A 27670-nucleotide genomic window follows, 5' to 3' on the forward strand; every position below is an offset into this window, starting at 1 on the left:
CACCGACGCTCTGGGAATACTTAACACTATAAGAAATACACAAATACCGTGCTTAGGGTCTAACGCCTAATATGAATGTTATACTTGAAAAAGAATAATACAATTACAAGTCATACACTACAATATAACATAGACTAACTAACCAGGTAACTACACATGAAATACAATACAATACTATTACGTCTTAAGGGAAAATGAAAGAAAAAGGAGAAGAGAGAGAGGGAGAGATATGGCCCATAATAACAAGAAAGACAATATGATTGCGGAGAAAACTTACGCACAAAGGGGAACGATCGCATGCGCCTCTGGACATCCAGCTCCCGATTTTCAGCAATGAGAACCGTTGAAGAGTGAGCTGGATGTGATCGGCTTGTCTATTTATGCCCCACACACAATACAATTCAATGGTCCCTACAATCTCATTGTTCATTGGACACAGGAATTCCTCCTCGCATTATAACAAAAGGTCATAGGTTGATTCATACAGGTGGGCTGTGACGATTTCCAACTGCTCAGGTGGGTGGGAAACTGGGTTTCCCGCCGCATGGATAAGTAAGTGCAAATAATAGTAAATGGACATAAACTTCTTATGTCCATAACTATTCGCACGAGCGATTAATCCGCTTCAAACCAACACCGGAATATTGCTAATTAAATACTCTTCCGATGGATACTAAACACCACTGTATTACTCCTGTCTGACCCTTCGTATCAAACAAAGAGGGATTTCTCTGTCTATGAACATGCTACGTTAACTAAACTTTCAGATTCTATCAAAGGGACCATAATCTACAAAATACATTATATAGTGAAAATATGTAACGATTGAGTCGCACGCTACGAACACATGAACCCTACCGTAAATGCACATACTGCGCGCCCGCGGGTGCCCGCAACAGCGAGTATGCGCACGCACGGGAGAGCGCACGCATGCGCAGCGCGGACCTGTATGAGGTGCAAATATGGCAGTGTGCATCGTGATATTTTTCTGACTTTGACAGTTCCTAACCGGATTATCCATCTTGATTCTTTCAACAAGAGCTCTCGGGCTCTGTTGCCGCCTCTCAATGTGGTGGGCATATGATCTATAATAAAATATTTTAACATTTCTAGCCTATGTCCAGCAGATTTAAAATGTTGTGCTACAGGTTGGTCAATGGACCTACCCTGTAGAGCAAGCCGTATAGCTGACCGGTGTGCCGTCATCCTTTCAGTAAATTTTCTGGTGGTTTGTCCCACATAGTACAATCCACAGGGACAAACAATAATGTATACCACGTGGGACATGTTGCAGGTAAGTACATAACGTATATCAAACTGTTTACCGGTATGGGGATGGGCAAAGGTCTTACAGGGAATAAGGTGAACACATGTGGCACAGCCACAACATCTGTAGCACCCAGGGGATTTTCTATGAATATTCGGGGGTAATGCAACCCCTCTCCCTATTATATCTGCCCTCACCAACCTATCTTGTAAATTACTACCCCTTTTAAAAGCAGCTATCGGTCGGCTATTATTTAACCCCTTCAGCTCTGGATCTGTCTTAATAATAGGCCAAAGGGCATTTGTCGCTCTTTTGATCACAGGACTGGCTGTAGTGTAATCTGACGTCCATGGAATCAGATTACTCGAACTGCGTGCCTCAGGGTTGAGAAGATCAGATCTAGACATATTAAGTACTTTTGATTTTTGTAAGTTTAAAGTCTTGCTATTATATCCTCGCACTTCAAATTTACTAATAAGTGTGTCAAGTTGTTCGGGAACTTTTTCAGTGTCACTAGTGATGCGCGCTATGCGCATCATTTGTGACATAGGCAGGCCCCTTTTCAGTGCTTCAGGGTGATGGCTGGAACTCATAAGGAACTTATTCCTATCAGTATCCTTAGTGAATACTTCAGTGGATATCACATTGTTTTTAACTATCACTTTCACATCCAAGAAATGAATTTCCTGCATGCTATACGAGTAAGTAAATTTTATTGGGGAGGCCCTGCTGTTAATATCAAGCATAACCCTCTCAAGGAGTTCTGTGCCTCCTGTCCAAAGCAGGAATACATCGTCAATGTATCTAGTGTACCACATAATATATTTATTGATCTCCTGATCCTGAAAAAATATCTGGGATTCCTCTTCAAACATAAATATATTAGCGTAGGAGGGTGCCACGGCTGATCCCATGGCACACCCCCTAAGCTGCAAATAAAAGTTTCCGTCAAACAAAAAATAATTCTTAGTTAAAGTTAATTCTAGAAGGCGTAAAAACAAGACATTATCAAACTCAGTATTGCTCAAGTTCCGTTCAAGGAAATTGCGCATCGCAGATAGAGCTCCGGTGTGTGGAATAGATGTATAAAGGCTACAAACGTCCAGAACCACCATAAGTGTACCAGAAGGAATACTATTGATGGAAATAAGTTTCTTTAGGAATGAGGTAGTATCTTTCAAAAACGTATCCTGTTTAAGAAGTAATGGCTGTAGAATACAGTCTAGTAGTTTTGATACAGGTTGTAGGAGAGAGTCCCGTGCCGAAATTATGGGCCGTCCAGGCGGTTTTTCTTTATTTTTGTGTAATTTTGGAAGAGTGTAGATGACCGGAACCTTCGGAAAACGAACCAGGAGGGCTTCATACAGTTTAGGTGGAATCTTATTAGTAGATTTAGCTTCATCCAGAATACCCATAAGATCTTTCTGATAGTCCATAGTAGGATCTTTAGTTAGCTTCTTATAAATAACTGAGTCGGACAATTGAGACATAATTTCAGAACGATAATCCCCGATGTCCTGAAGGACAACTGCCCCGCCCTTGTCGGCGGGCCGGATTACTATGTCTTCATAGGACTCAAGATTTTTCAGAGCACCTATTTCCTCTCTAGACAAGTTATGTCTTATTTTGCATGGAGCCATGGTGAATTTTTCTACAGCTTTATCCATCATTCTCCCAAACGTTTTAAGGGAGGCGTTGGTCGAAATAGGATCAAATGTAGATCTGGATGCAGATCTAATAAAGTCATCATACACCGTAGAAGTAGATGAATCACCAGAAGCATGTTGATAAAACTCCTTAAGAAGTAACTTTCTTGCAAAGCGGTGAGAGTCTCGTTTCCAATTAAAGGTATCAAATTTGGTGGTAGGGACGAAGCTAAGTCCTTTGTTAAGAACCCTTTCTTCTACTTCACTCAGGGTTCTTGAAGAGAGATTGAAGATTAAGTTGTCTTTTTGTTTCCACCCCTTCTGCCCCCTCTTGTTTTGGCCACCCCTGCGGGTGGGAGGTCTCCACTGGAAGGCGCCCCTTCTGTCCTAAAGGGATCTGTCGTGATCTTGTTACTTCATCTGGTTCAGAGACAACAAAATCGCTGTCACTATTAGAGGTGTTTCTATCACTCTGACCGCTCTGGGCCCTTTTCTGCCACGGTCTTCGTTTGGGGTTCGATGTCCTATTCCCCCTCATGTTGTCTCCACCTGCCAGCCATTTATAGACTTTATTTTCCTCATAATCCAAGTCGACAGTGTACTTCTTATTTTTCTTAAACTTAATCAAATTTTTCTTATAGCTTTCACACTGTATTTCCAACTTATGTATCCAGTTCTGGCTAGTTTCAGCCTCCATCGTCAATTTGAATTCTCTTTCAAATTCAGCAATTTTCATTCGGGTGAGATGTAATTCCCTATTAGCTTCTTCTATGACAGCTATCATCAGGTCAAAAGCACACTTATAGCGATCCATTTTTTTACGAAATCCGGATTGTACCGGCCAATCGTCGGTACATTGAGGACCCTGAAGCACCTGGGTATCTTATGCTCCCTATAGTAATCGGATAAGCGAGATACCATGTAATAAAAAATAAAATTATTTTATTATAGATCATGTGCCCACCACATTGAGAGGCGGCAACAGAGCCCGAGAGCTCTTGTTGAAAGAATCAAGATGGATAATCCGGTTAGGAACTATAGCCCCTAATGGGTTAAATGAGAAGATCAATTGGAATACTATTTAATCTCATTCGGATATAAGTGATTTCATGTATTATGTATAGTGCTGATGACTGGGACATTTTTGTCCATATGCATTTATGTTTATGTTATTGTTTAGTGTAATACTGTTTAGTTTAATACTTTAATAAAATGTATATGTCTTTTAGATGTGCCGTCAGGACCGCCCGTATGATCTACCCCTTCCGTGAGATGTCCGAGACACTTCCGCTCGGTGGAGCGCACACGCTGGGGCGAGTGGAACGCATTCTGGCAGTTGCTTAGCAACGCCAGGAGCGGAAGCCGGGGAGAGGAAGGATCGTGACCTCCGGCGGGCGGAAGTCAAGGGAAGGACCGCGGGCGGACACACACATGCTGTGGGGTACAAAGGTGGGGTAAGTTGTCTATTGTTTTGTGTATGCTGTACTGTTATGTCCTGACGACGGGGCTAAGACCCCCGAAACGTTGACTTGGATAAAAGCTACTTTGAAATATTTGTTTAGACTCCAGAGTGCCAGTTACTTTGTGGATTTATATTGATTTCTCTCTACTGGGCACCGGAGCAGCTGTATCAGATTTGGGGTGCCAGCTGATTGTGGGTGGATATATATATATATATATATATATATATACAGGTTGAGTATCCCATATCCAAATATTCGCGCTGTGCATGACATCAGTCAAGGGAGCCGGAAAAGGGGACGGACCACACGCGGCCGTGCGGGCGTGAACGGACACTGGCGGGTTTTCTTCATCTTTATAAGGTATGAGTTTCACTATTTGTGGCATTGTTCACCTTGACAAAGGGGCGCTTGGACCCCCGAAACGTCGGATCACTTTGTGTGTGAAATATATTTGACTTTTGACAGACTTAGAGTGCCGCTTTACTTGTCCTCTCTCTATATATATACATATATATATATATATATATATATATATATATACATACCTGTATATATATATATATATATATATATATATATATATATATATATATATATATATATATACACTGCTCAAAAAAATAAAGGGAACACTAAAATAACACATCCTAGATCTGAATTAATAAAATATTCTTATTAAATACTTTGTTCTTTACATAGCTGAATGTGCTGACAACAAAATCACACAAAAATTATCAATGGAAATCAAATTTATTAACCAATGGAGGTCTGGATTTGGAGTCATACTCAAAATTAAAGTGGAAAAACACACTACAGGCTGATCCAACTTTGATGTAATGTCCTTAAAACAAGTCAAAATGAGGCTCAGTAGTGTGTGTGGCCTCCACGTGCCTGTATGACCTCCCTACAACGCCTGGGCATGCTCCTGATGAGGTGGCGGATGGTCTCCTGAGGGATCTCCTCCCAGACCTGGACTAAAGCATCCGCCAACTCCTGGACAGTCTGTGGTGGATGGAGCGAGACATGATGTCCCAGATGTGCTCAATTGGATTCAGGTCTGGGGAACGGGCGGGCCAGTCCATAGCATCAATGCCTTCGTCTTGCAGGAACTGCTGACACACTCCAGGCACATGAGGTCTAGCATTGTCTTGCATTAGTAGGAACCCAGGGCCAACCGCACCAGCATATGGTCTCACAAGGGGTCTGAGGATCTCATCTCGGTACCTAATGACAGTCAGGCTACCTCTGACGAGCACATGGAGGGCTGTGCGGCCCCCCAAAGAATTGCCACCCCACACCATTACTGACCCACTGCCAAACCGGTCATGCTGGAGGATGTTGCAGGCAGCAGAACGTTCTCCTTGGCGTCTCCAGACTCTGTCACGTCTGTCACATGTGCTCAGTGAGAACCTGCTTTCATCTGTGAAGAGCACAGGGCACCAGTGGCGAATTTGCCAATCTTGGTGTTCTCTGGCAAATGCCAAACGTCCTGCACGGTGTTGGGCTGTAAGCACAACCCCCACCTGTGGACGTCGGGCCCTCATACCACCCTCATGGAGTCTGTTTCTGATCGTTTGAGTAGACACATGCACATTTGTGGCTTGCTGGAGGTCATTTTGCAGGGATCTGGCAGTGCTCCTCCTGTTCCTCATTGCACAAAGGCGGAGGTAGCGGTCCTGCTGCTGGGTTGTTGCCCTCCTACGGCCTCCTCCATGTCTCGTGATGTACTGGCCTGACTCCTGGTAGCGCCTCCATGCTCTGGACACTACACTGACAGACACAGCAAACATTCTTGCCACAGCTCGCATTGATGTGCCATCCTGGATGAGCTGCACTACCTGAGCCACTTGTGTGGGTTGTAGACTCCGTCTCATGCTACCACTAGAGTGAAAGCACCGCCAGCTTTCAAAAGTGACCAAAACATCAGCCAGAAAGCATAGGAGCTGAGAAGTGGTCTGTGGTCACCACCTGCAGAACAACTCCTTTATTGGGGGTGTCTTGCTAATTGCCTATAATTTCCACCTGTTGTCTATTCCATTTGCACAACAGCATGTGAAATTGATTGTCAATCAGTGTTGCTTCCTAACTGGGCAGTTTGATTTCACAGAAGTGTGATTGACTTGGAGGTACATTGTGTTGTTTAAGTGTTCCCTTTATTTTTTTGAGCAGTGTATATATAATAGGATTTTAATACCTACCGGTAAATCCTTTTCTCTTAGTCCGTAGAGGATGCTGGGGATGCTTCAAGAACCATGGGGTATAGACGGGTTCCGCAGGAGACATGGGCACACTATAAGACTTTGAATGGGTGTGAACTGGCTCCTCCCTCTATGCCCCTCCTCCAAACTCCAGTTAGATTCTGTGCCCAGAGAGACTGGACACAAAACAGGGGAGCTCTCCTTAGTTTCTCTGAAAAGACTTTATGTTAGGTTTATTATTTTCAGGGAGCACTGCTGGCAACAGGCTCCCTGCTTCGTGGGACTGAGGGGAGAGAAGCAGACCTACTTCTGTGAGTTCAAAGGCTCTGCTTCTTAGGCTACTGGACACCATTAGCAGTAGCGGATCTTGCCACGGGCAAGCGGGACTTTTGCCTGGGGCGCCGCCTCCCGGAGGGCGCCGAACCAGGGCAAGATCCGCTGCTGCTGTGGGATCAGTACGTAATCCTGCTGGACGGGATCCCGACGGTCGAAATACCGACGCCGGAATCCCGACCACACAATCCCGACAGGGGTGGTGAGCGGAATGCCTTGCGGGCTCGCTTCGCTCGCCACGCTGCGGGCACGGTGCCTCGCTACGCTCGGCATACTATTATATACTCCCTTTATGGGTGTCGTGGACACCCACGGAGGGAGAATATGTCGGGATTGTGGTGGTCGGGATTCCGGCGTCGGTATTTCGACCGCCGGGATCCCGTCCAGCGGGATGTTGACCCCATCCCGCTGCTGTGCCCCCCGCTGCACACTGTGTCCCGCTGCCCGCTGTGAAGGGAAACTAGACACTACGCATCTAGTTTCCCTTCGTGGAGAGGACCTTTACTGTGCGGTGCGCGATGACGTCATCGCGCACCGCACAGCAAAGGTCCTCTCTACAAAGGGAACTAGACCCGTAGCATCTAGATTCCCTTCGTGGAGAGGACCTTTGCTGTGCGGTGCGCGATGACGTCATCACGCACCGCACATCATTTCAGCGGCGCTACTACTGTATAGGCCCCCTGTATGAAGCCACGCCCCCTATTGCCGATCGGGCCGCAAAAAGCCCTGAACCGGCCCTGACCATTAGCTCCAGGGGGTCTGATCACTTGGTATATCCTAGCTGCTCATTCCCGGAGCCGCGCCGTCATCCCCCTCACAGAGCCAGAAGAAAGAAGCCGGTGAGTAAAAGAAGCAAAGAAGACTTCATAAAGACGGCAGAAGACTTCAGTCTTCAGAGGTACCGCGCAGCGGTCGCGCTGCGCGCCATTGCTCCCACACACAAGCGGCACTACAAGTGTGCAGGGCGCAGGGGGGGCACCCTGGGCAGCAATAAAACCTCCATATCAGGCTGGCACAAGAGCTATACAGTGCATAGGCACTGTATACAGACCCCCGCCAGGGTAAAAAAGCTAAAAAATAGCGGGCTGAAGCGCGCCATTAGGGGGCGTGGCTTAGCCCTCACAGCTCTACACAGCGCCATTTTCTCCTCACAGAGACGCTGGCCCTGCCAAAAGCACTGCTGATGATATCACAGTGAAAAACAAGGGGGGGCACAGTGGTTTAGTGTGTTATATGTATAAGGAAAGCACGATATATAAGGAATATGGTGTAATAGAGCTGAAAAAGTCTTCTGTTTTCCCTGACATAAGATAATCAGTGTAATGTCGGTGGGTGGTTAGTACATGTGTGTCAGCATGTCTACGGCTGAGTACTCTGTCAAAAATGTCTCAGTCGGCACCGTCGACGCCTGATGGTACTTGGTTATGAATATACGTATCAACATGTCAGTAGATGTATAGCTTTCACAAGAGAAAACTATATGAGACATACAGATGTGTGGGTGACCTTGTCGGCACCAACGAATCTGACTGGGTAAACATTGCATGATACTGTGATGCTTTTCAAAAGGCTATACCTGTATGTATATATGTATATATATATCTATATGTATGGTACGGTTGCACAGACGTAGTAGTATCTGTGGAGGGTGTATTGTTCTTAATAGATATTTCCCTCAGACCCCTCGGGGTCGCAAAAATGTTATTTTGCCCAGTTGCTACTCCCTGATATCGACACGAATAATAATTCTTATGTCGACCGTAAAGTTTCCTGATTAGATCCACAAATCAGCGTTCAGTACATGTTTCACACACATTAAGAACGTATTAACGTCACTAGGTATATATATATATATATATATATATATATGTATATATATGAGTTATATATTTACAGTGATATATGTGTGCATATATGTGTATATAAATGGGCAAATTTATATATATATATATATATAAACTTTATAATGAATGCTGCAGTAAAGTTATTCCTTTTCATGTGCTGGTCGCTCTGTTGAAATACTCTAGGTCAGCCGTGACAAGATGGCTTCGAATCCTCACGAGGAGGCCGAGTGTTATTCTTTTCCCGCCGTGGATAGAATAAAGTGAGAGTCAACCCCTGCCCGGCATGGGGCCCTGTCACAGAGGATCTTATACAGGAAGCTAAGTGATATTTTAATTATATATGTTGATTATACTTGCATTACATGCGCATGGGGGAGTGCTTGTATTCGGAAATGGTCTGTTACTTTGTCATCCGATATAATTACCCTGGGGAGAGACGGGATACTCCTTAAGTGGGGTCATATCTAGAACATGGTAGCATACGGCCGGGGATTCTTAGGTTCGCGAGCCAAGTCCAGGCCGGTCTCGGTTGAGAGGGCGTTGTGGATTCACTAAACGGTTGCTACTGCTGACTCCGAGATGAGATGGAGTCTCTTTCCTGGGGAAGTGAAGCCTGGTTTGGTGATGGCTTTGTGAAGATGCTCGCGGCGGATGCCACTGGTAAGTCTACTGTCTTGCCCTAGGTTACCTCACTAAGGTGAATGACGCATTCTTGTAGGATGCAATCATTTTGACCGAATGGATACGGATTCCCCTTTTCTTTGCAGGAAAAGGAGGGTGAAAGGAGGTAAGAGATCAGATACCTTGTTTTCAGGTTCACAGGAGCAGAATTCATCCTATGTTTCTGCCAGGTCCACCGCAGGACGTTGGGACTATCTTGCAGGATCCCACACCGGTGGGCCCGCGTCTGAAACTCTTCAGTCAGCCCTGGAAAGGACATGGACCAGTGAGTTAAGGATAGCATCCCTAGGGGAACATACGGGAGTGGTCCAGTCGTTTCCCCTCAACGATTTTTTCAAATAGACCTTACAGAGTCTCCTCCGGACAGGGAGGTAGTATGTGACACAATACGAGAGTTGTGTCAGGATCAGGTCATTGTCCGGCTGTCCCGGTCATAAAAAAAAAAAAAGAAGCTGTTCAAGCTTTTTTGTCTTTCCAAGGCCGGACGGTTCGAGCCCTTTCGAATCCTATATCTGAAATCTAAAAATGTCTACTCGAGATCCATGAGGGAATCTCTCATGGCAGGTTTCTCCACTCTGAAAAAGGAGACAGGAGGTCTAATTACGGTTTCTTCCGCGTTAGGCTTACATGAGATTCCGATTCAGGATTGGCATTTCGCCAGAGTGATGGCGGTATGAGGGTTTTTTTCCTTCGAGGGTAAGGAGTCAGAAGTATTCTGTACTGGTTCGCTCTCCGGATTACGGAGAGATCATGAAGCAAAATTGTGAAAAACCTTGCATTCTCCCTGACAGTACTCAGAAGTTAGCGGAATACCGGTTGGTACCTACGACGTGGGGGTCGGTTTGGCCAATATTAATTTCTTCCAGTGGAAAGAGCTCTGAGGATTCAGAGGCTGGTCAGACCTGCAACAATGTCAATTCATCAATACATTCAGTGGCTAGCTTGCATGCCAGAGTTTTAGCAGAATTTGTTGGACGAGTGGTCCGGTTTCCACCTGGGATAATCATGATTTCAAGACCAGAATATCACTCCCGTGGCGGCGGCGTGATTCTCCCCAAGGACGGGTGTCAAGTTAGGATACTGGTCATCCCATTAACGGTCTAGAGTTAAGGGACGTTTATATCGGTTTTCTACAAACAAAAACCGAAGAGGAAATGGCAGAAGCCAGAAAGATTTTCCGCAAAGCGATGAAAACGTTTACGCGCTCTGTTAGAGACGTTCGTTCCAAGAGTGGACAACTGGGAAGCAGACTTCCCCGGCGGACACGTTCTCCATTCAGGAGAGTGGAGTCTTCATCAAGCGGTTTTCACAGAAGTGACATGGTTTGGGGAATTCCGCATATAGACAAGAAGGCGTCTCGCCTCGACAAGAAACTTCTGAGATTTTGTTCAGGGTCGAGGGTCCCTTAAGTTAGCGGTGGACGCCCTAGTGACACCGTGGGTGTTTTCGGTCGGTCTATGTGTTCCCTCCACTTCCAGCCTTTCCAAAGAGGTTAAAAGACCATAAGAAGAAAAAGGTTCAGGTGATCCTCGTTCTTCCAGACTGTTCAAGGAGGGCTGGTATCCAGACCTTCAGGGATTACTCATAGGAGATCCCTGATCTATTCCTCTGCGAGAGGATCGGTTACCGCAAGGGCCGTGTGGGTTCCAAGGCTTACCGCGGGTTCCATTGACGGCTTGGAGGTTGAACGCCGGATCCCAACCTTAAAGGGTATTCCCAGTGAAGTCATCCCTACTATTCTTCAGGCAGAAAGAAGAAACGTTGAAACTTTACCACCAATTCTGTGTCTTGGTGTGAATCCAAGAAAGTTTCTACGGAAGAATTCCAATTGGGTCGTTTTCTTCATTCCGTCCTTACAAGATCGTGTGGAGGCAGGTCTTCAGTTGGACTCGATTAAGGTTCAGGTCAGCCTTATCGGGTTTCTTCCAAAATCAATTGGCCTCCTTTCCAGAGGTCCACACTTTCGTAAAGGGAGTGTCACGCATCCATCCTCCCTTGTGCCCTGTGGCATCAGGGGATCTTAACGTCCGTTGCAGTTCCTGCAATCTCATTGGTTGAACTTTTCAATACGGTTGAGTGGACATTCCTCACTTGGAAAGTGGTCATGCGATTGGCCTTGTCATCCGCAAGGCGGGTGTCTAAATTAGCGGCTTTGTCTCACAAGAGCCCCTATTTAATCTTACATGAAGATAGAGCAGAGTTGAGTACTCGTCAGAGGTTTCTGCCAAATCTGTGATTTCATCGTTTCACATGAACCAACCTTTTTGCACCCCCCCCCCCCCCGTTTTGCACCCTGTTACTTGGACAGTGTGGAGGTCAGGGCCAGCGTCTTTGCAGCCTTCTATGAAGAGAAAAAATGGCGCTGGCTGGTCAGAGCTGTGCGGGCTAAGCCCCGCCCACTACATGGCGCGCTTCCGTCCCGCTCAAAATCTTTTTACTGGCAGGGGTCCCTTAACTAGTGCCCGGGCACTGTTAACTTCTATGCCAGTGCTGTCTGAGGTCCCTCCATGCTGCCCGGGGCGCCCCCCCTGCGCCCTGCAATGCCGTGATCTGTGTGGGAGCATGGCGCGCAGCGTGGCCGCTGCGCGGTACCTCAGACGCGTCTTCTGCCATAACTGAAGTCTTCTGTTCTTCACATACTCACCTGGCTTCAATCTTCTGGCTCTGTGAGGGGGGGTGACGGCGCGGCTCCGGGAATAAGCAGCTAGGCGTACCAAGTGATCGAACCCTCTGGAGCTAATGGTGTCCAGTAGCCTAAGAAGCAGAGCCCTTGAACTCTTGCGAAGTAGGTCTGCTTCTCTCCCCTCAGTCCCACGATGCAGGGAGCCTGTTGCCAGCAGGTCTCCCTGAAAATAACAAACCTAATAAAGTATTTTCCTGAGAAACTCTGGAGAGCTCCTCAGTGTGCATCCAGTCTCACTGGGCACAGAATCTAACTGGAGTCTGGAGGAGGGGCATAGAGGGAGGAGCCAGTTCACACTCATTCAAATTCTTATAGTGTGCTCATGTCTCCTGCGGATCTCGTCTATACCCCATGGTTCTTGAAGCATCCCCAGCATCCTCTAGGACGTATGAGAAATATATATATATTGTATATTGTATATTGTATATAGTTGCTGTACTTTACCCTTACGCACAATTATTTCATTCATAATGGAGGGTACTATCTCCAGCTGACCGGCTGTGCCATAGGATCCAATGTAGCGCCAATGTACGCTAACGTGTACATGTTCGATATAGAAAGAGACTTATTTTTGTCCCATACATCTATTAGCAGTAATATCCTGCTGTACAAGCGCTACATAGATGATCTTCTATTATTCTGGCGAGGGGAACAAACAACCTTGGAAGAGTTGGTGGAGGGTAACAATGAGAGTGACTCACCAGTCAAACTGTCCCTGACCAGCAATAGCCAGGCTATCAATTTTCTGGACGTTAATATCAGTGTATCGGGGGGTACAATAACCACAGAGGTGTTTAACAAACCGACGGACCGGAACACCTTGCTGTTGCACAGTAGCTTCCACCCACCGGCCCTCAAGAATGGTTTACCAAAGTCGCAACTTATGAGGGCGGCTAGAATTACGAGTGAAAGGCATAATCTTGAACCAGCGTTAGAAGCCGTAGTCAACAAGTTCCAAGCCAGAGGCTACCATAAGGGCCCGCTCCTGTCCTTGAAAGAAGAGGTATTGAATATGCCTAGAGAGAAGTTACTTATGTCGACATCAAGAAAGAATGAGGAGAAGAGGATCCCACTTATAACGGAATTCACGACGGCCAGCCTAGTTCTCCCCCGGGCAACAAGGGCGCTGTGGCCCTTGGTGTCTTCAGATCCAGCAGCACCTTGTTTCAAGGGTAGCACCATCATGCCTAGCTATAAGAGGGGCCGAAACCTGAAGGACAGAGTGGTGAAACTAGATGTCACCAAGAGAGCCATTGGCCCAAGTCGCAGAGGCTGCTTCAAGTGCCCAAAATGTGAGACGTGTAATTACATGCTGACCGGGAGTAATTTCAGACATCCGAAAACCAATAAGGAATATGATATTAGACACTACCTCTCCTGTACATCCCAGTTTGTCATCTATGCTATTGTATGCCCCTGTGGAAACATCTACGTGGGCCAAACTACAAGAACATTCAGAGAGCGCATGGCGCTACATAGGTCAGCTATTAGAGCAGCACTGGAGGGAAGAGGAAACGACCAACCGGTAGCACGGCACTTTAAAGCAGCCAATCACACGCTATCACAACTGAAATATATGATACTGGATCATGTGCCGAAACCGGCTAGGGGAGGCAATAGAGCTAAAATGCTGTCACAGAAGGAAGCCAAGTGGATCTATATGCTGGACTCCCTGGCCCCTGGTGGACTAAATGAACATGCAATGTGGAATGCCTTTGTGTGATCATGAGTTCCATCGTGTGTTCTTTTCTCTCATTACCTTTGGTTTTTTCCATTACTTTGGTCTTTTCCCCATTTATAACTTTTTCTCAATAATTTTTCCAATTTTTTCTCATTAATTAATTTTTTCTCATTAATTAATTTTTTTATCAATAATGGGTTTCCCCTATTTATTAATTAGGTTTTTTTCATTAATTTTTTTCATTAATTTTTTTCATTTTTTTCCCACCACCCAGTTCTTGCTTCACTTTTAAGACAAGCCCCTTATAATATTGCATTATGCAAATGGCTTGCAGTAGCTATCTTTCTATTCACTTATTACAGTAAGTCCATTTCCTAATATATAGCCGGTGATACTTGGAGCATGTAATAGTGCTCCATCCTCAAGCGTATGTGTAAAAGATTGTAAGCCACAAAGTATTGATAGCCCAGGAAGTGTCTCAGTATTTTAATTCTTAATTTTCCAACTTTTAAATTTTAACACTGTTTTTTAAACATAAATGTTTGTGCACTTTAGGAGCAATTCCCTTGTCACTATATGCACTTTTTCTGCACTGTAGGTTTTGCACAGAGGCCATCCCTGTGCTGTCTCCGTCCGGCAGGCTTGATCTCCTTGGCAACGGAGCTTCCGTGGTCACTAGGCAACGATGAGAGTAGCTCGAGTTCACGTCACAGCAGCGGCACACGTGACCGGAACTCGGAGCAGCCGCGGCTTCCGGCCTCGGGACGCCGGCGGGCGGGAGCACACAGGGAGGACCTCAGAAGGATTTAGGTATTTATACCCCTAAGTAAGGTTTGTTAAGACATGTTTGTTTTTGCCACGTATCACGTTGCACTTTGTAAGCATAGCACCTTGAGGAAAACGCCGTAGGGGCGTTGAAACGTCGGTGACTAGTACTATGCTGTTCTAAATTCCTGTTTTGCACTGTCACTTTTAATATAAAGAATTCCTGCTTGTAACAAATCCTTGGAGTGCCGCCTGGATTCCTTCATTATGGACAACTATTGAAGGTACCCTCTGTAGCTGTATATATATATATATATATATATATATATATATACACACATACACTTACTGAATATGTTGCTATTTGACTTAACCTGAAACTAGAATTATAAATATTTTTACAATAAAACACTCAGGAATCAGCCCCACTGGGAGTGTATGTGTCACTCTCCACAGTGGGCATCATACAGTACCAAGGGCAGTCCTCAGCCAAGTAATTCAGGAAACTAAAAACATTGCCATACTGTATTTATAACATAATGAGCATATTCCTGAATTACCTGTCTCTGTAGTGATGAGAGGCACACAAAGAATATCCTGTGCACGGTAAATGGGGGAGTCGGTTCACTCTGGTGCCTGGAATCCCGCTGTGGATGCTTGGCATGTCAGGATTCCCTTTACATATAGCAGAGTAGGGTTCTAAATAGAACAGAATGTTGTTCAGGAAATTTCACATCATAGCCCAGGTTCTCGTAACACAATGTAATAAGAAACTACTGACATAACCAAGGAGTCTATTCATGAAGCAGTGAAAAGCGTGGAGAAGTGAGCCAGTGGAGAAGTTGCCCATGGCAACCAATCAGAATTGAAGTAACACTTCTAAATTGCATACTATACAATTGTACGGAGCAGCTGATTGGTTGTTGGAAGGAGCTTTCCTAGCCTCTGCAACGGGTGGCTTGCGCGTCCCCATGAGATGCAGGTCGGATCACTAATGCAGCAGAAGGCTATCAGTAATTATTTATGTACCCACAAATATTCTACTTATTTTTTCAGAAGCCTCTGAATTTCCAGAAAATATCACTAGTATGTTGATTTCTCCTCACGTGGCAAAGAAAATCTACACCAAATGACCAAAAATGAGAGATTTATTTTTGAAAATATAAGAAAGTAAACTAGAAGCATAAATTTATTTCATTTTTCTAATCACTACCAAGAAATACAGTACTTTGTGGTTTTCATAATAGACTCTACAGCGCAAATATTATAGAACCTAAGTTTGCCGTAGGTTCGGGATGCCGTCCGATCTCAGACGTTTTTTAAAGCGGCAATCATGACATGGTTTTGCCTTGTAAATGATTACCGCTTTTAAAAAAAAGTCAAAGATCAGCTGGCACCCTGCACATCCAGCAAACTCGGACCCTATTACATACTGTATGCCCCTGCAATTGAAAATGATGATGCATTTTTTAAGTGTCTGAATGAAATAAAGAAAATGTGTAGGAATAATATGGTAGCACAACCAGGCATAAAAACAGATAACCTACATGCCCATATGTAGAAGATCTAGCCATTAGTATAGGGTGTTACTGTCTGGTTATCACCAAACCATAACTACAGTACAATGAAGAACTTTGGAAGAAAAACAGGACTCTACTCTTTTAAATGAGGGTTCCCCTGACTGTGTATGTGCCAGGATAGTGGAAATCATACATGTTAAATGCCCTCCTTCATCTGCTGGCTCTTATAGTATTTTTGCAGTGAAGGATGATATTGTTTGGTAATGATCTGTGCAATATAGAGGTTTCCTTGGTCATCATACATGATCACCAGAGAATAACTTCTCCCGAGTCACATTACTTGAAAGAAGAGACTCCCCACTTTCAAACGAAAGAATCCTTGAGTATCCAATCCAAGCAAGAGCAACTATAAAGAATGACCTTTAATGTAAGGTCACCACCCATTTGAACCCCTGCAATGATAAGAACAAGTCCCACTCATACTTAGCAGAGAATAGATGCATTTATGTGGCCGTAACCCCCCTATCCATGCACTTGTGAAAGTAGCCATCCTTCCCATCAGTGTGCATATACACCAGCCCTATCCTCTGTGTACGCTCAACTCTGGCAGGCAATTTCGCCTATACACCCACAATACGCACTCAGAACACTTAGCTACATGCAAACACCCAGTTACACCCACTATAGTGGAGATGTGGCCGAGATGCTTATGAATCTGAACCTCCCGTAGTTGCTCAAAGTTGTATAAGTTACATTCTGATGTTTACCCAGTGCTGAGAATTGCAAGATCCATATGCAAAATGGACTTCCATGCAAATCCCCTTCAATGAACAGTATGGCATATGTAGTTCTGTTGTAAAACAATAATGGGGTTAAACATTTAATATTTGAGCTGCAAGACTGTTTTTTTTTTTTGCACATGACACCCTGTGGTATTACAAAAAAACTGGCCCTCATACAGTAACAGTACCAGGAAAGCTTATCTGTAAGTGATTTTATTACACACGTCTTGGAATTTGGATTTATCAAATAGGAACCGTAATATGGTGATAGAGAGTACGATGCAGCCAAATCTAAGGGAGGTGATACTTGGATAGAAGATCCCTCCAGGGACTGGTGATTGTGTATGAATATGTCAATAATGACGCCAAGTCGATACTTACATTACACTGTTACGTTATTATGTGGCACTTTGTTATGCTTTTGGGACTAGGAGGCATTTAGGTGTTATTACTTTTTAGCCTAACAAAGAGTTTGTATTCCAATGGGCAGTCTGTCTGATTTTACTGCCAGAGAATATACATGTCATTAGTATAATGTCATTTAGTAACCGATTAGGTCATGGCAGATCCAAGACATGGCAGATCCAACATGGTCAGACAGAATAACCAGAAGAAACAACGTTTTTACCCTGTTAATAGAGACAGTTTATGAAGAAGGTTTGTTTCAAGTATTATATTTCTCCCTTAGGTAGCAAAAGTCTTTCTTTTCTAAATGTACAGTATATAGAATTGGAACATAAATTCAATACTTACTCATTAAAAAGATACGTGTACCAGTTTCTTCTCTGCCATATATTGTTGATATTGTTTTCTGTGTTGGTTGTTTGTCTCTATTATTAACTGTTGATTGAAATTTGCACTATTAATTCACTAATTATCACTATTATTATTAAAAAATTTTATTTACATGGTGCCATAAACACTCCACAGTCCCATACATATGGTTAATACATACAACAAGGTGATAAGTACAAAGTAGAACAGACAAGGACATAACTATAACTACACACACAGAGCAATTTTAGTGGTCAGATTACATACTGTAATTACATAGAGCATACAGAGGGAAGAGGGTCCTGCTTGTGAGCGTTTACAAGCCAGATGAGCTATGAATGGACACACAGGGGTTGAGGGGTGCAGAGTTGGGGAGTGCAGAGGCTGAACAGTAGGAGAACGGGGTCACCTAAATGAGGAAATTAGTTTTAAGGACGCGTTTGAAGGCAAGTCTTATTAACCTTGAGATGACATTCCAGAGGAGATGGTCACTGGCACAGCAAAGTGGGTGGGAGCTAGTATGAGGCTAGTGTGAAATGTAGGGTGAGCAGAGTGGTTGGGACCTTTGTAGACCAGAGAGAGAGAAGCACGTAATGGATTCAGAGTAGGACAGGGAGCCAGTGAAGTGCCTGGCACTGATGGGCAGCAGAGGCAGAATGACAAGACTGAAAAATTAGGTGAATGGATATTGAAAATATTACGGAAGTGGAAACTCCAGGTTTAGAGAGGGCTTGGATATGGGGGAAGAAGGAAAAGGTTATTAACAGAGAGGGAGAGGGTGGGAGGGGACTAGGCTGGGGGGAAAACAATGACTATGGTTTTGGAAATATTGAGTATCATGAAGTGTTGAGACATCGAGGAGGAGACAACTGGCACACAGAAAGTGATATAGGAGAAGACCAGAGAGATCAGGTGAACAAAGTAACCTTGGGTTTTATCAGCATAGTGGTGGCAAATGAGGCCATTGGAACTGATGGAATTGATGTAGAGGGAGAAGAGAAGGAGTCCATGGACTGGAGTAGCTGGACATCATGTAGGAGGTGAACCAGAAGAGAGCTGAGTCAAGGGGTGGTATTCAAATGATATATCACGCCCAATATCCTTTCTAAAGTGATCCCCGTTATCGCACATATTGCGCGCATAGTAATCAGGTTTTGCTGCATAAAGGGTTGGGCGCCTCACTACCCCAGGGGTAGCAAGATGAAATGATTATTCTGCGCCCGTCAGCAGAAACAGAACGGGTGTGGAAGGGGGTGAAAAGAATTGAATACCACCCATGGAGTCCGAAGAAGTGAAGGGTTTGCATTAGATGGGGTGGTCAGTGGCCACTGGATTTGGCCTTAAGGAGATCAAATTGAATAGTCAGGTACTAGAAATCTGAGTTGTCTAGGGGTAATTCAGACTGCATCGCTGCAGGGATTTGAGGTGGCAGGCTAATATTGACGGCATCGTGGTAAGGCCCAACAGAGACTGCATTTCTTACGTCAACTAAGGAAGCTCAAACTGCAGCGGGAACTCCTGATACTCTTTACTCAGCAATCATCCAATCTGTCCTCAGCAACTCAGTAAAAGTGTGGTTTGGCTCGGCCTCAACTCCCGACAAGAACAGACTACAACGAATTGTTAAAGTTGCTGGTAAAATCGTAGGGACTAATCTCCCGGCAATTGAAGACATGAAGCGGGCAGAAAGGATCATCAATGACCGCTCCCACCCTGCCCATGACCTGTTCCGACGGCTGTGTTGTATTATGCTGCGTTATGTTGTTGCCGTCCTTTTGTGTTGTCTGTTGCAGTGGTTATCGGAAACAAATTCCTTGTGTACTCTGTATTTGGTACTGATATACTTGGCAAAAAAAAAGTGATTCTGATTCTGCAGCGGCAGGGATCGCAGTCTGAATTACTTTGTGCAGTGCGCACGCACAGTGGCCGCACTGCACGTGCGCACCCCGGGAGCCCAGTGAAATGCTATCAGCATCTCAGGGCTGTGGTCAATCAGGCAGAGGCGGTCGCGGGGCGGGAGGGGGCATGCAAACGGCGTTAGAAAGCCGCTGGCGGATCGGCGTCACACGCAGCCGCTGCGATCCGGGATGCGGCAAGTAGCGACCTTCCACCACGCAGGAGCTGCTCTGGCAGGGAGCTACTCGTCAGGTACAAAAGCATCGCCACCGTGCAATGCTTTTATACCTGTGTGGGAGGGGGGCAGAGCCAGACATGCGGGGTGGACTAGCCCTGTGCTGGGCGTCCCCCCCGCATGTCTGTGAAACTGATCATAGATGTGCTAAATTTAGCACATCTACGATCAGATCTGAATTAGGCCCTAAGAACTTAATGTAGAGCAACACAGACATAAGATGCAACATGGAAAAATGGTAATTTACTGATTAAAAACTAAACACTATAAAAAGATAGTCACATTGTTGTAAACATGTAGAATTAAGCAAAACAACAAAGTAATATGTATAGACTACAATCATTACACCATCACATAGCAATCATTATACACAATCAAAAGCAAAATCCATTGGCTTGTCACCAAGGGCTCGTAATTCAATCCCAAACTGTAGGCACACTTGTCTGTATTGCAAGCTGGTGTGTAAGTGCAATTTCTCAACATATGTGTGTGTGTGTGGTCATGTGGCATTAAACAGATGTGTATAAGGAGACCATAATTCTGTTGATTATAAAAAAAAGTGGTGTTGTTCATTATAACATTTGTTATAATTTTCTAGTATGTTTTATAATGTATAACTCTTTTATGGAGATGATCTGCTAATATTTCTTTTCGTTTTGTAAATTCATTCTGCAGCTATTAAGTGTAAAGTCAATACTTTTATATTCATCTTTTATAAAATTATAATCCATAATGTACCTGGATCAGAGGCGGAACTACCGCCAGTGCAACCAGTGCGTTGCACTGGGGCCCGCCTCTGTCCAGGGGCCCAAAGCATGTAATGAGTCAAACTGACTCATTACATGCCGCTGTGTGCTGCGGGCAACCTCTGCCTGCAGCACACAGCCGCCCGGAGAGGAGAGGAGGGCAGCGGCATGGGGGTAAGGTGGAGGAGGGAGCCGCAGCAGCGCTTTGTTACTGGTGGAGGCGCTGCTGCTGCTGCCCCTCTGCTTCACTATAGGCTGTCTTCCGAGAACAGCCTATAGTGAAGCAGAGGGGCAGCAGCGCCTCCATCAATAACACAGCGCTGCTGCGGCTCCCTCCTCCACCTCCCTCCTCCTCTCCTGCCCGGGAATCGTGACCAAAAGCTGCACCGAGGAGCCTGAGCCAGCGGAGAGGGTAAGTATAATTCTTTCCTTTTCTTTCTTTCTTTCTTTCTTTCTTTCTTTCTTTCTTGGGACTGCCTGCCGCAATGTGTAAAAAAGGGGGAATCTGCCTGCCGCAATGTGTAAAAATGGGGAATCTGCCTGCCGCAATGTGTAAAAATGGGGAATATGCCTGCCGCTATGTGTAAAAATGGGGAATCTGCCTGCCGCAATGTGTAAAAATGGGGAATCTGTTTGCCGCAATCTGTAAAAATGGGGAATCTGCTTGCCGCTATGTGTAAAAAGGGGGAATCTGCCTGCCGCAATGTGTAAAAAGGGGGAATCTGCCTGCCGCAATGTGTAAAAAGGGGGAGTCTGCCTGCCGTAATGTGTAAAAAGTGGGACGCTGTCTACCGTAATGTGAAACAAGGGCACGCTGTCTGCCGTAATGTGTAAAAAGGGGACGCTGTCTGCCGTTATGTGTAAAAAGTGTACGCTGTCTGCCGTTATGTGTAAAAAGTGTACGCTGTCTGCCGTAATGTGTAAAAAGGGGAAGCTGTCTGCCGTAATGTGTAAAAAGGGGGACGCTGTCTGCCGTTATGTGTAAAAAGTGTATGCTGTCTGCCGCTATGTTTAACAAGGGCACGCTTTCTGCCGTTATGTGTAAAACGTGTACGCTGTCTACCGCTATGTGTAACAAGGGCACGCTGTCTGCCGTTATGTGTAAAAAGAGGACGCTGTCTGCCGTTATGTGTAAAAAGTACACGCTGTCTGCCGTAATGTGTAAAAAGGGGACGCTGTCTGCCATAATGTGTAAAAAGAGGAATCTGTCCGCCGTAAGGTGTAAAAGGGTCTCTACCTGGTGTAGTGGTGCTACTGTGCGGCGTAATTTGAATAATGGAGACTACTGTGCACCGTTTTATGAATTCGTATTATTTTGTGGCCACACCCCTTCCCCATGAAGCCACGCCACTATGTATTTTTGCGCGCGCCTACGGCGTGCACTGCCCCTGTTTTGCATGCAGGGGTGGGGCTCCGATGCCGTTTCTTGCACACAGTGCTAAAATGTCTAGTTACGGCACTGCTGCTAGGTATCCATTTCTCTGGCCTTGAGCAGGTCCCCCTCACCAGATCCTCTCCAGGGGTGAGGGGGTGGACTTGGATGGGAAGGGGGGGGGGGGGGGGCAAAGCATTTTGTTGCACCTGGGCCCACTGCTCGCTAGTTCCGCCACTGACCTGGATAAAGATTACAAATGTGCACTGTGAAAAGGCTTAGCTTCGCACATGTGTCCTGTAAACTCTGAGTAACAGGGTATGGAATATAACCAAGGTGCACACTGAAAGGCGCTTTGTAATGATCTTTTCATGCCTCTCCCTAAAGTAACATCACTAAATCCGAGCCTTCATTTACTGTGCTAGAATCACTGTTAAATCTATCTATTCTCTCTCAGCATTTGCAAGTAAAGGATAGAATGCAAATCAACCAAAAACCTACAGGGGGACGCATTCCAGCTTGCTGCTGTAGCAGCGGATCTGAGAATTTATGCTAAAAAGTCAAAGGAGCCGTCTTTTGTAAAAAAAATTGGTGGTTGACAGCTGGGTGTGCCCGCACTTCTCAAACCCCCTAGTGATGTCATATAGCAGTGCTCACAGCGGTCAGCCAGCACCTATGGGGAGAGACTTCTTGCTCCTCCCCGCCGTCCTGTGGGTGTAGGCTGTAGCAGCTGCTAAGGGATACAAATATACCCCTGTGCGGCCGCCAGCGCCCCCTCTACAGCGGACGCAGTGGCGCATATACTGTTTTATAGCATCGCACCTCCTCCAGACTGGCCATGCCACCACGGCCCTGAATGCTGCCTCGTCTGCGGAAGACATGTAAAACTCTGAAAGCAGCCATTGTGAGCTGAACAAGTATTTTAAAGGATGAAAATGATCCATTCACTAGGAACCAGTGCACTGCAGAAAGTGATCTATAACCTACAGCATCTAAATAATGTGAACTGAAGTCCCCTCCATTTATAGGTGACCGCCTGTTGTCATATATTAGGAGCTTACCATTTTTCTGTATTTGTGATGGAGTGTTACGCCATCTGAGCTCAGATAGATGCAAGTGGGAAAAGTATGACGGCAATTTCACAGTCTGATCCTGGATCCTAGAAAGGACTCTAGAAACTGGATGTGCCCGTTTTAATAGTGGCTCAGCCACTGTGCACCTTTCCCTAGAAGAAAAAAAAACTATTATGAGACATGGCTTCAGAGCTGATAATTGATGTAAGAAAACCGTATAAGCAATTGATTACATTAACGAAACACTGCAAAAATATTGGTTCCAGCGGATCTACTTTATTTTCTTCTCATTTCAATAACATTTTGCCCATTTTAGGTAGATAATTTGCCATGACAGGATGTATAAACAAACTAGTTTTAAATTCAAAGTCTTCTGAAATTAAAAAAATTTAAAATATTTGTGGTACTGCCAAAATGGGATCCGGTCTCTAGGTCGACAGCAACTAGGTCGACCACTATTGATTGACAGTAACTAGGTCGACAGGGTCTCTAGGTCGACATGTTCTAGGTCGACTTGTCAAAAGGTCGACATGAGTTTTTCACAATTTCTTTTTTTGAACTTTTTCATACTTAACAATCCACGCGGACTACGATTGGGAATAGTAACCTGTGCCGAATGCAGCGGAGCAAGGCACCTTGGTCTAAGCCGCGAGCCATGCGAGGGGACGCACTGCACCAAAAAAACATAAAAACCTCATGTTGACCTATCAACCTAGACCATGTCGACCTAGAGACCCTGTTGACCTAGTTACTGTCGACCAATAGTGGTCGACCTAGACACTGTCAACCTAGTTACTGTCGACCTTCCTTACCACACCCACCAAAATAGGATCAGCACAAGGGTATTTTACTCATAATACTCTAGTGATTACTTCAATCAGTGTGTTTGTTGCCATATACTTATTAAAGCCGCTACATCAGGAGCACAGTGTGGGGGTGGGTGGGTGGATGTACTGTGCACAGCGTGACAGAATGAGGGAACAGCCAGGAGGGGATCCAGATTGCAGCCAGAGTCAGGGAGGACGGGCCAGCCTACAGTTATGCCCTTCCAGAGATCACTAATGCTGACCAGGGGCGGATCCAGAAGAAAATAAAAGGGGGGGGCACCATGATAAGGGAACGGTAATAGTTATAATTACATGCACCCAAGGCACGCGTGCTCCCAGATAAGGGGTGTGGTATCACAGGGGGTGTGGCCTCAAATAATACACCTGCCATCAGATAATGATTGGCTGTAGAAGTGCATCATGGTTTATTGCCAATGTTCACCCTGATGAAAAGGCTGATTGGGCCTTGAAATGTTGGTCACCTGTTCCATTAGCTATGGGAGCCTGGAAGGCACCCCAGCACAATATAATTATTATAGTTTTTAGTTGGCGGTGGCAGGTGCAGCATACCTTGTTTTGGGCACTGCACTGACACTCAGACTGCAGGACACGAACTGCCCATCTTTGATTAGCAGAAGCAGCCAGCTGGGGGTCTCCAACAAGCAGCATAAGACATCTGCAGGACAGCCCTGTCACAATCACAAAGCTAAGGCTAGGTTTGACTGCACCTAGCATGGTGGTAAAGGAAATGGAGGAGGAAGCGTGCGGTGCAATGAGGGCTAATCAAGCCTTCTGCGCCGTCATAATTAACAGTCTTACTCGATGATGGCATTTGAACCCCGCACCTGGGCTGGACTCTGGCCAGCTGGCAGTGGGGGAGGTAGGTTACGGTGTGAGCAGGGGGAGGCTGCCATTGGTTACCACACGGACCTGCTGTTAGAGCAGAGGCGAGTCCTAGTACCTGCTGGCTCTTTTATCAAATCTGAATGACTGAAGTAGCAGTAGTGCTGCTGCTGTTCTCCCTTTGAAAAAAAACAGAAGTCAGAAACGACAGGGGTGGGGGGAGGCACGGGCCCGAGTGCTCCCCCTGGATCCGCCTATGATGCTGACTGTAGTATATGGTGGTTACTAATGCTGTTTGTATTACAGTAGGTCACTAATGCTGTCTGTATAATTTGTAGGTCACTAATGCGGTCTGTATTATGAGGTGTCATATTGGTAGATGGGATGGGGACGGGAAGAGGGGCCCTTTTATGAGTCTTGCCCCAGGTGACAGAAAAGGCTAGCTTCACCCCTGCTATACTTTATCACTGTCTTAACTATATCTTCCTTTAAGATAATTTTTTTTTTAAACTAGATTTTACATTTAGGCTTAAGCTGAGTACACACTATACCAGTGGTTCCCAAACTTTTTTGCATCACGGCACCCTAGGAGTATCAGAATTTTTTTCACGGCACCCCTAGGCCAAAAGTTTCTTATTGTGTTAATATGTCATCTTTAGGGTTAGTTATGTGGTGAGAGACAGCTTTCGCTGCTTGGCTACATATTTTATGATTAGCAGCCACCATCACTGGTTTTGCCTAATATATTGACCATAAATAATTTGACTTGGTCCTGAACCACCAACTGAAGGCACCCCTTCAAGTATCCCGAGGAACCCTAGGGTGCCACGGCACACAGTTTGGGAACCACAGCACTATACAATAATTGGGCTCAAAAAGTAAATCTTCGATTGTTCTGCCCAAGAAGCTGATAGTGTGTATGCTGCACCTATCTGATATTGTCTATGATGCACCCATGGCCAACGGTCTAGCCAAAACTATTGGCATCAGGTCCCAATATGAGGAGTGCTACGCATTCATAGAACCAGACAGTAAATTATTGGGCTGAAATTGTAGTGTGTACAGAATTCTAACCTTCGGCCTCTGTTTCCTGACAATAATTCATGTTAAAGCATTACCTTGTGGGCATCTGTATTTACATTTACAACATTGACAAGCCTCTTCCCAGCTTGTGTAGTATGTATGCTTGAAATTGAATGTTCTCTTGAATGTTCTCTGGATACTTTTCAAATTCCAAAAACTGACTAGTCCCTAGCATCGTTCAGAAGATTTACTCTTCCAGACTAAGGGGTCGATTAGACCTTAGTAGCATTGGAGATAAAGTTGACGGAGAAAAAGTACCAGCCAATCAGATCCTTACTGCCATGTCACAGGCTGTGTTTGAAAAATTACAGTTAGGAGCTGATTGGCTGGTACTTTAAGTCCGTACACTTTATCTCCAACCAAGGCTTAGTAAATAGACCCCTAAATGCCCAGTCTTTAGCCTCAACCAATCATTCTTCAGTTACACCCATTACATCATAATCCTCCTCAAACAGCACTAGTTCTATTCCCCACAAATTAATTTAGAATTCTCCTAGCATTCACTACTATATTATATATAAATATATTATTTTAAAGAAACTTTTTTCCCACGGAGGTGCAGCCCACATGTACTAGGGTCCATTTTTTACAGCTGCCAATCCACCTACGAGTATGTTTTTGGACTGTGTTTGTTATGTCCTCAAATAGTGCTCTTCATGCAAAACCTTCATATTCAACTTCTATCTGTACTGCCGCAAATGCTCTACAATGACTGAAAACCATTTAGCCCTCATAGCTTGGGAATGCTCATACTCAAGGCAACAGTATCTCCAGTTGCACTGTGCCATATAACATCACATTCTCAGTCCGTTCTTCATCTACAAATCTAAATTAAATTTAATTAAAATTTATTCCCAGTAATCAACACAAAGTCACAGTTCTAGAAATGAAACAGCAGTGCCTACATGTCTTATAAAGTGCCCTACTTTTAAAAGACAGGCAGGTAATAAACCAAATCTCTGCTAATACCACAAACAGCTTTGTCACTTTAATGAAACTCTATTTTTACAAGATGTTCATGTGCGGATTATGTTCATCTCTCCCAAAACATGCTGATATGTCCTCATTATTCCACTTTTTTAATTGCAATAACGTGTCGTGAATAAATCGCCGTTTAGGATGTGTGGGCTACAGGTGTGAATTTGAATAGAGGTCACCCTATGATTGTGGGTCAAGATTGCCCATGTAGACCTAGCCTAACAGTCATTTCATTGACTCCAAGATAATGCACTTATAACTTAAATCAGTAAACCTTTCATAGAGTATTTATACCATACCACTGCCATCAGATTTTGGATGGAATAGGGGTTGCAACTTCTCTAGGCCTGTCACCAATAGCCTCAGAAATACTGTGTTTGGGACTAAATCTAAGCCTCAGTACAGGGCTTTCTATGCAGACGGGGGGGGGGGGGGGGGGGGGGGATTTGGATTTTGATACCTACCGGTAAATCCTTTTCTCCTAGTCCGTAGAGGATGCTGGGGTAGAGACATCAAGACCATGGGGTATAGACGGGATCCGCAGGAGACATGGGCACTCTAAAGACTTCTCATTGGGTGTGAACTGGCTCCTCTCTCTATGCCCCTCTTCCAGACCTCAGTTGTAGGAACTGTACCCAGGAAGACTGACATTTCGAGGGAAAGAATTACTTAAACTAGTGGTGAGATATCTACCAACTCAAACCCTCAACCATGCCGCACACATGGCATTCAACATAACACACGCCAACAGGCATGAACCAATTGCAGCAACATGCTGAAAACTAAGATAACACAACTTGTGTAATTCTAATAACTAAACTGCAGGTAAAGTATGCACTGGGACGGGCGCCCAGCATCCTCTACGGACTAGGAGAAAAGGATATACCGGTAGGTATCAAAATCCTATTTTCTCATACGTCCTAGAGGATGCTGGGGACGACATCAAGACCATGGGGTCTATACAAAAGCTCCAGTACGGA

General features: G+C 45.0%; 1 protein-coding gene across 5 annotated transcripts in view; it reads right to left on the reverse strand.

Moving 5' to 3' along the window:
* LOC134929354 (uncharacterized) overlaps positions 1–27670 on the reverse strand; it is a 290903-nt gene that overhangs the window by 203700 nt on the left and 59533 nt on the right. For all 5 annotated transcript variants that reach the window (XM_063925019.1, XM_063925018.1, XM_063925022.1 and 2 more), the window contains exons 2-4: positions 22948–23111; positions 17617–17703; positions 15122–15260 (exon numbers count right to left, since the gene is read on the reverse strand). In XM_063925019.1, coding sequence (XP_063781089.1) covers positions 15122–15260; positions 17617–17703; positions 22948–23111 — 390 coding nt within the window. The remainder of the gene's footprint in view (positions 1–15121; positions 15261–17616; positions 17704–22947; positions 23112–27670) is intronic.

The sequence above is a fragment of the Pseudophryne corroboree genome, chromosome 5, assembly GCF_028390025.1.
Source record: "Pseudophryne corroboree isolate aPseCor3 chromosome 5, aPseCor3.hap2, whole genome shotgun sequence".
NCBI classification, from domain to species: domain Eukaryota; kingdom Metazoa; phylum Chordata; class Amphibia; order Anura; family Myobatrachidae; genus Pseudophryne; species Pseudophryne corroboree.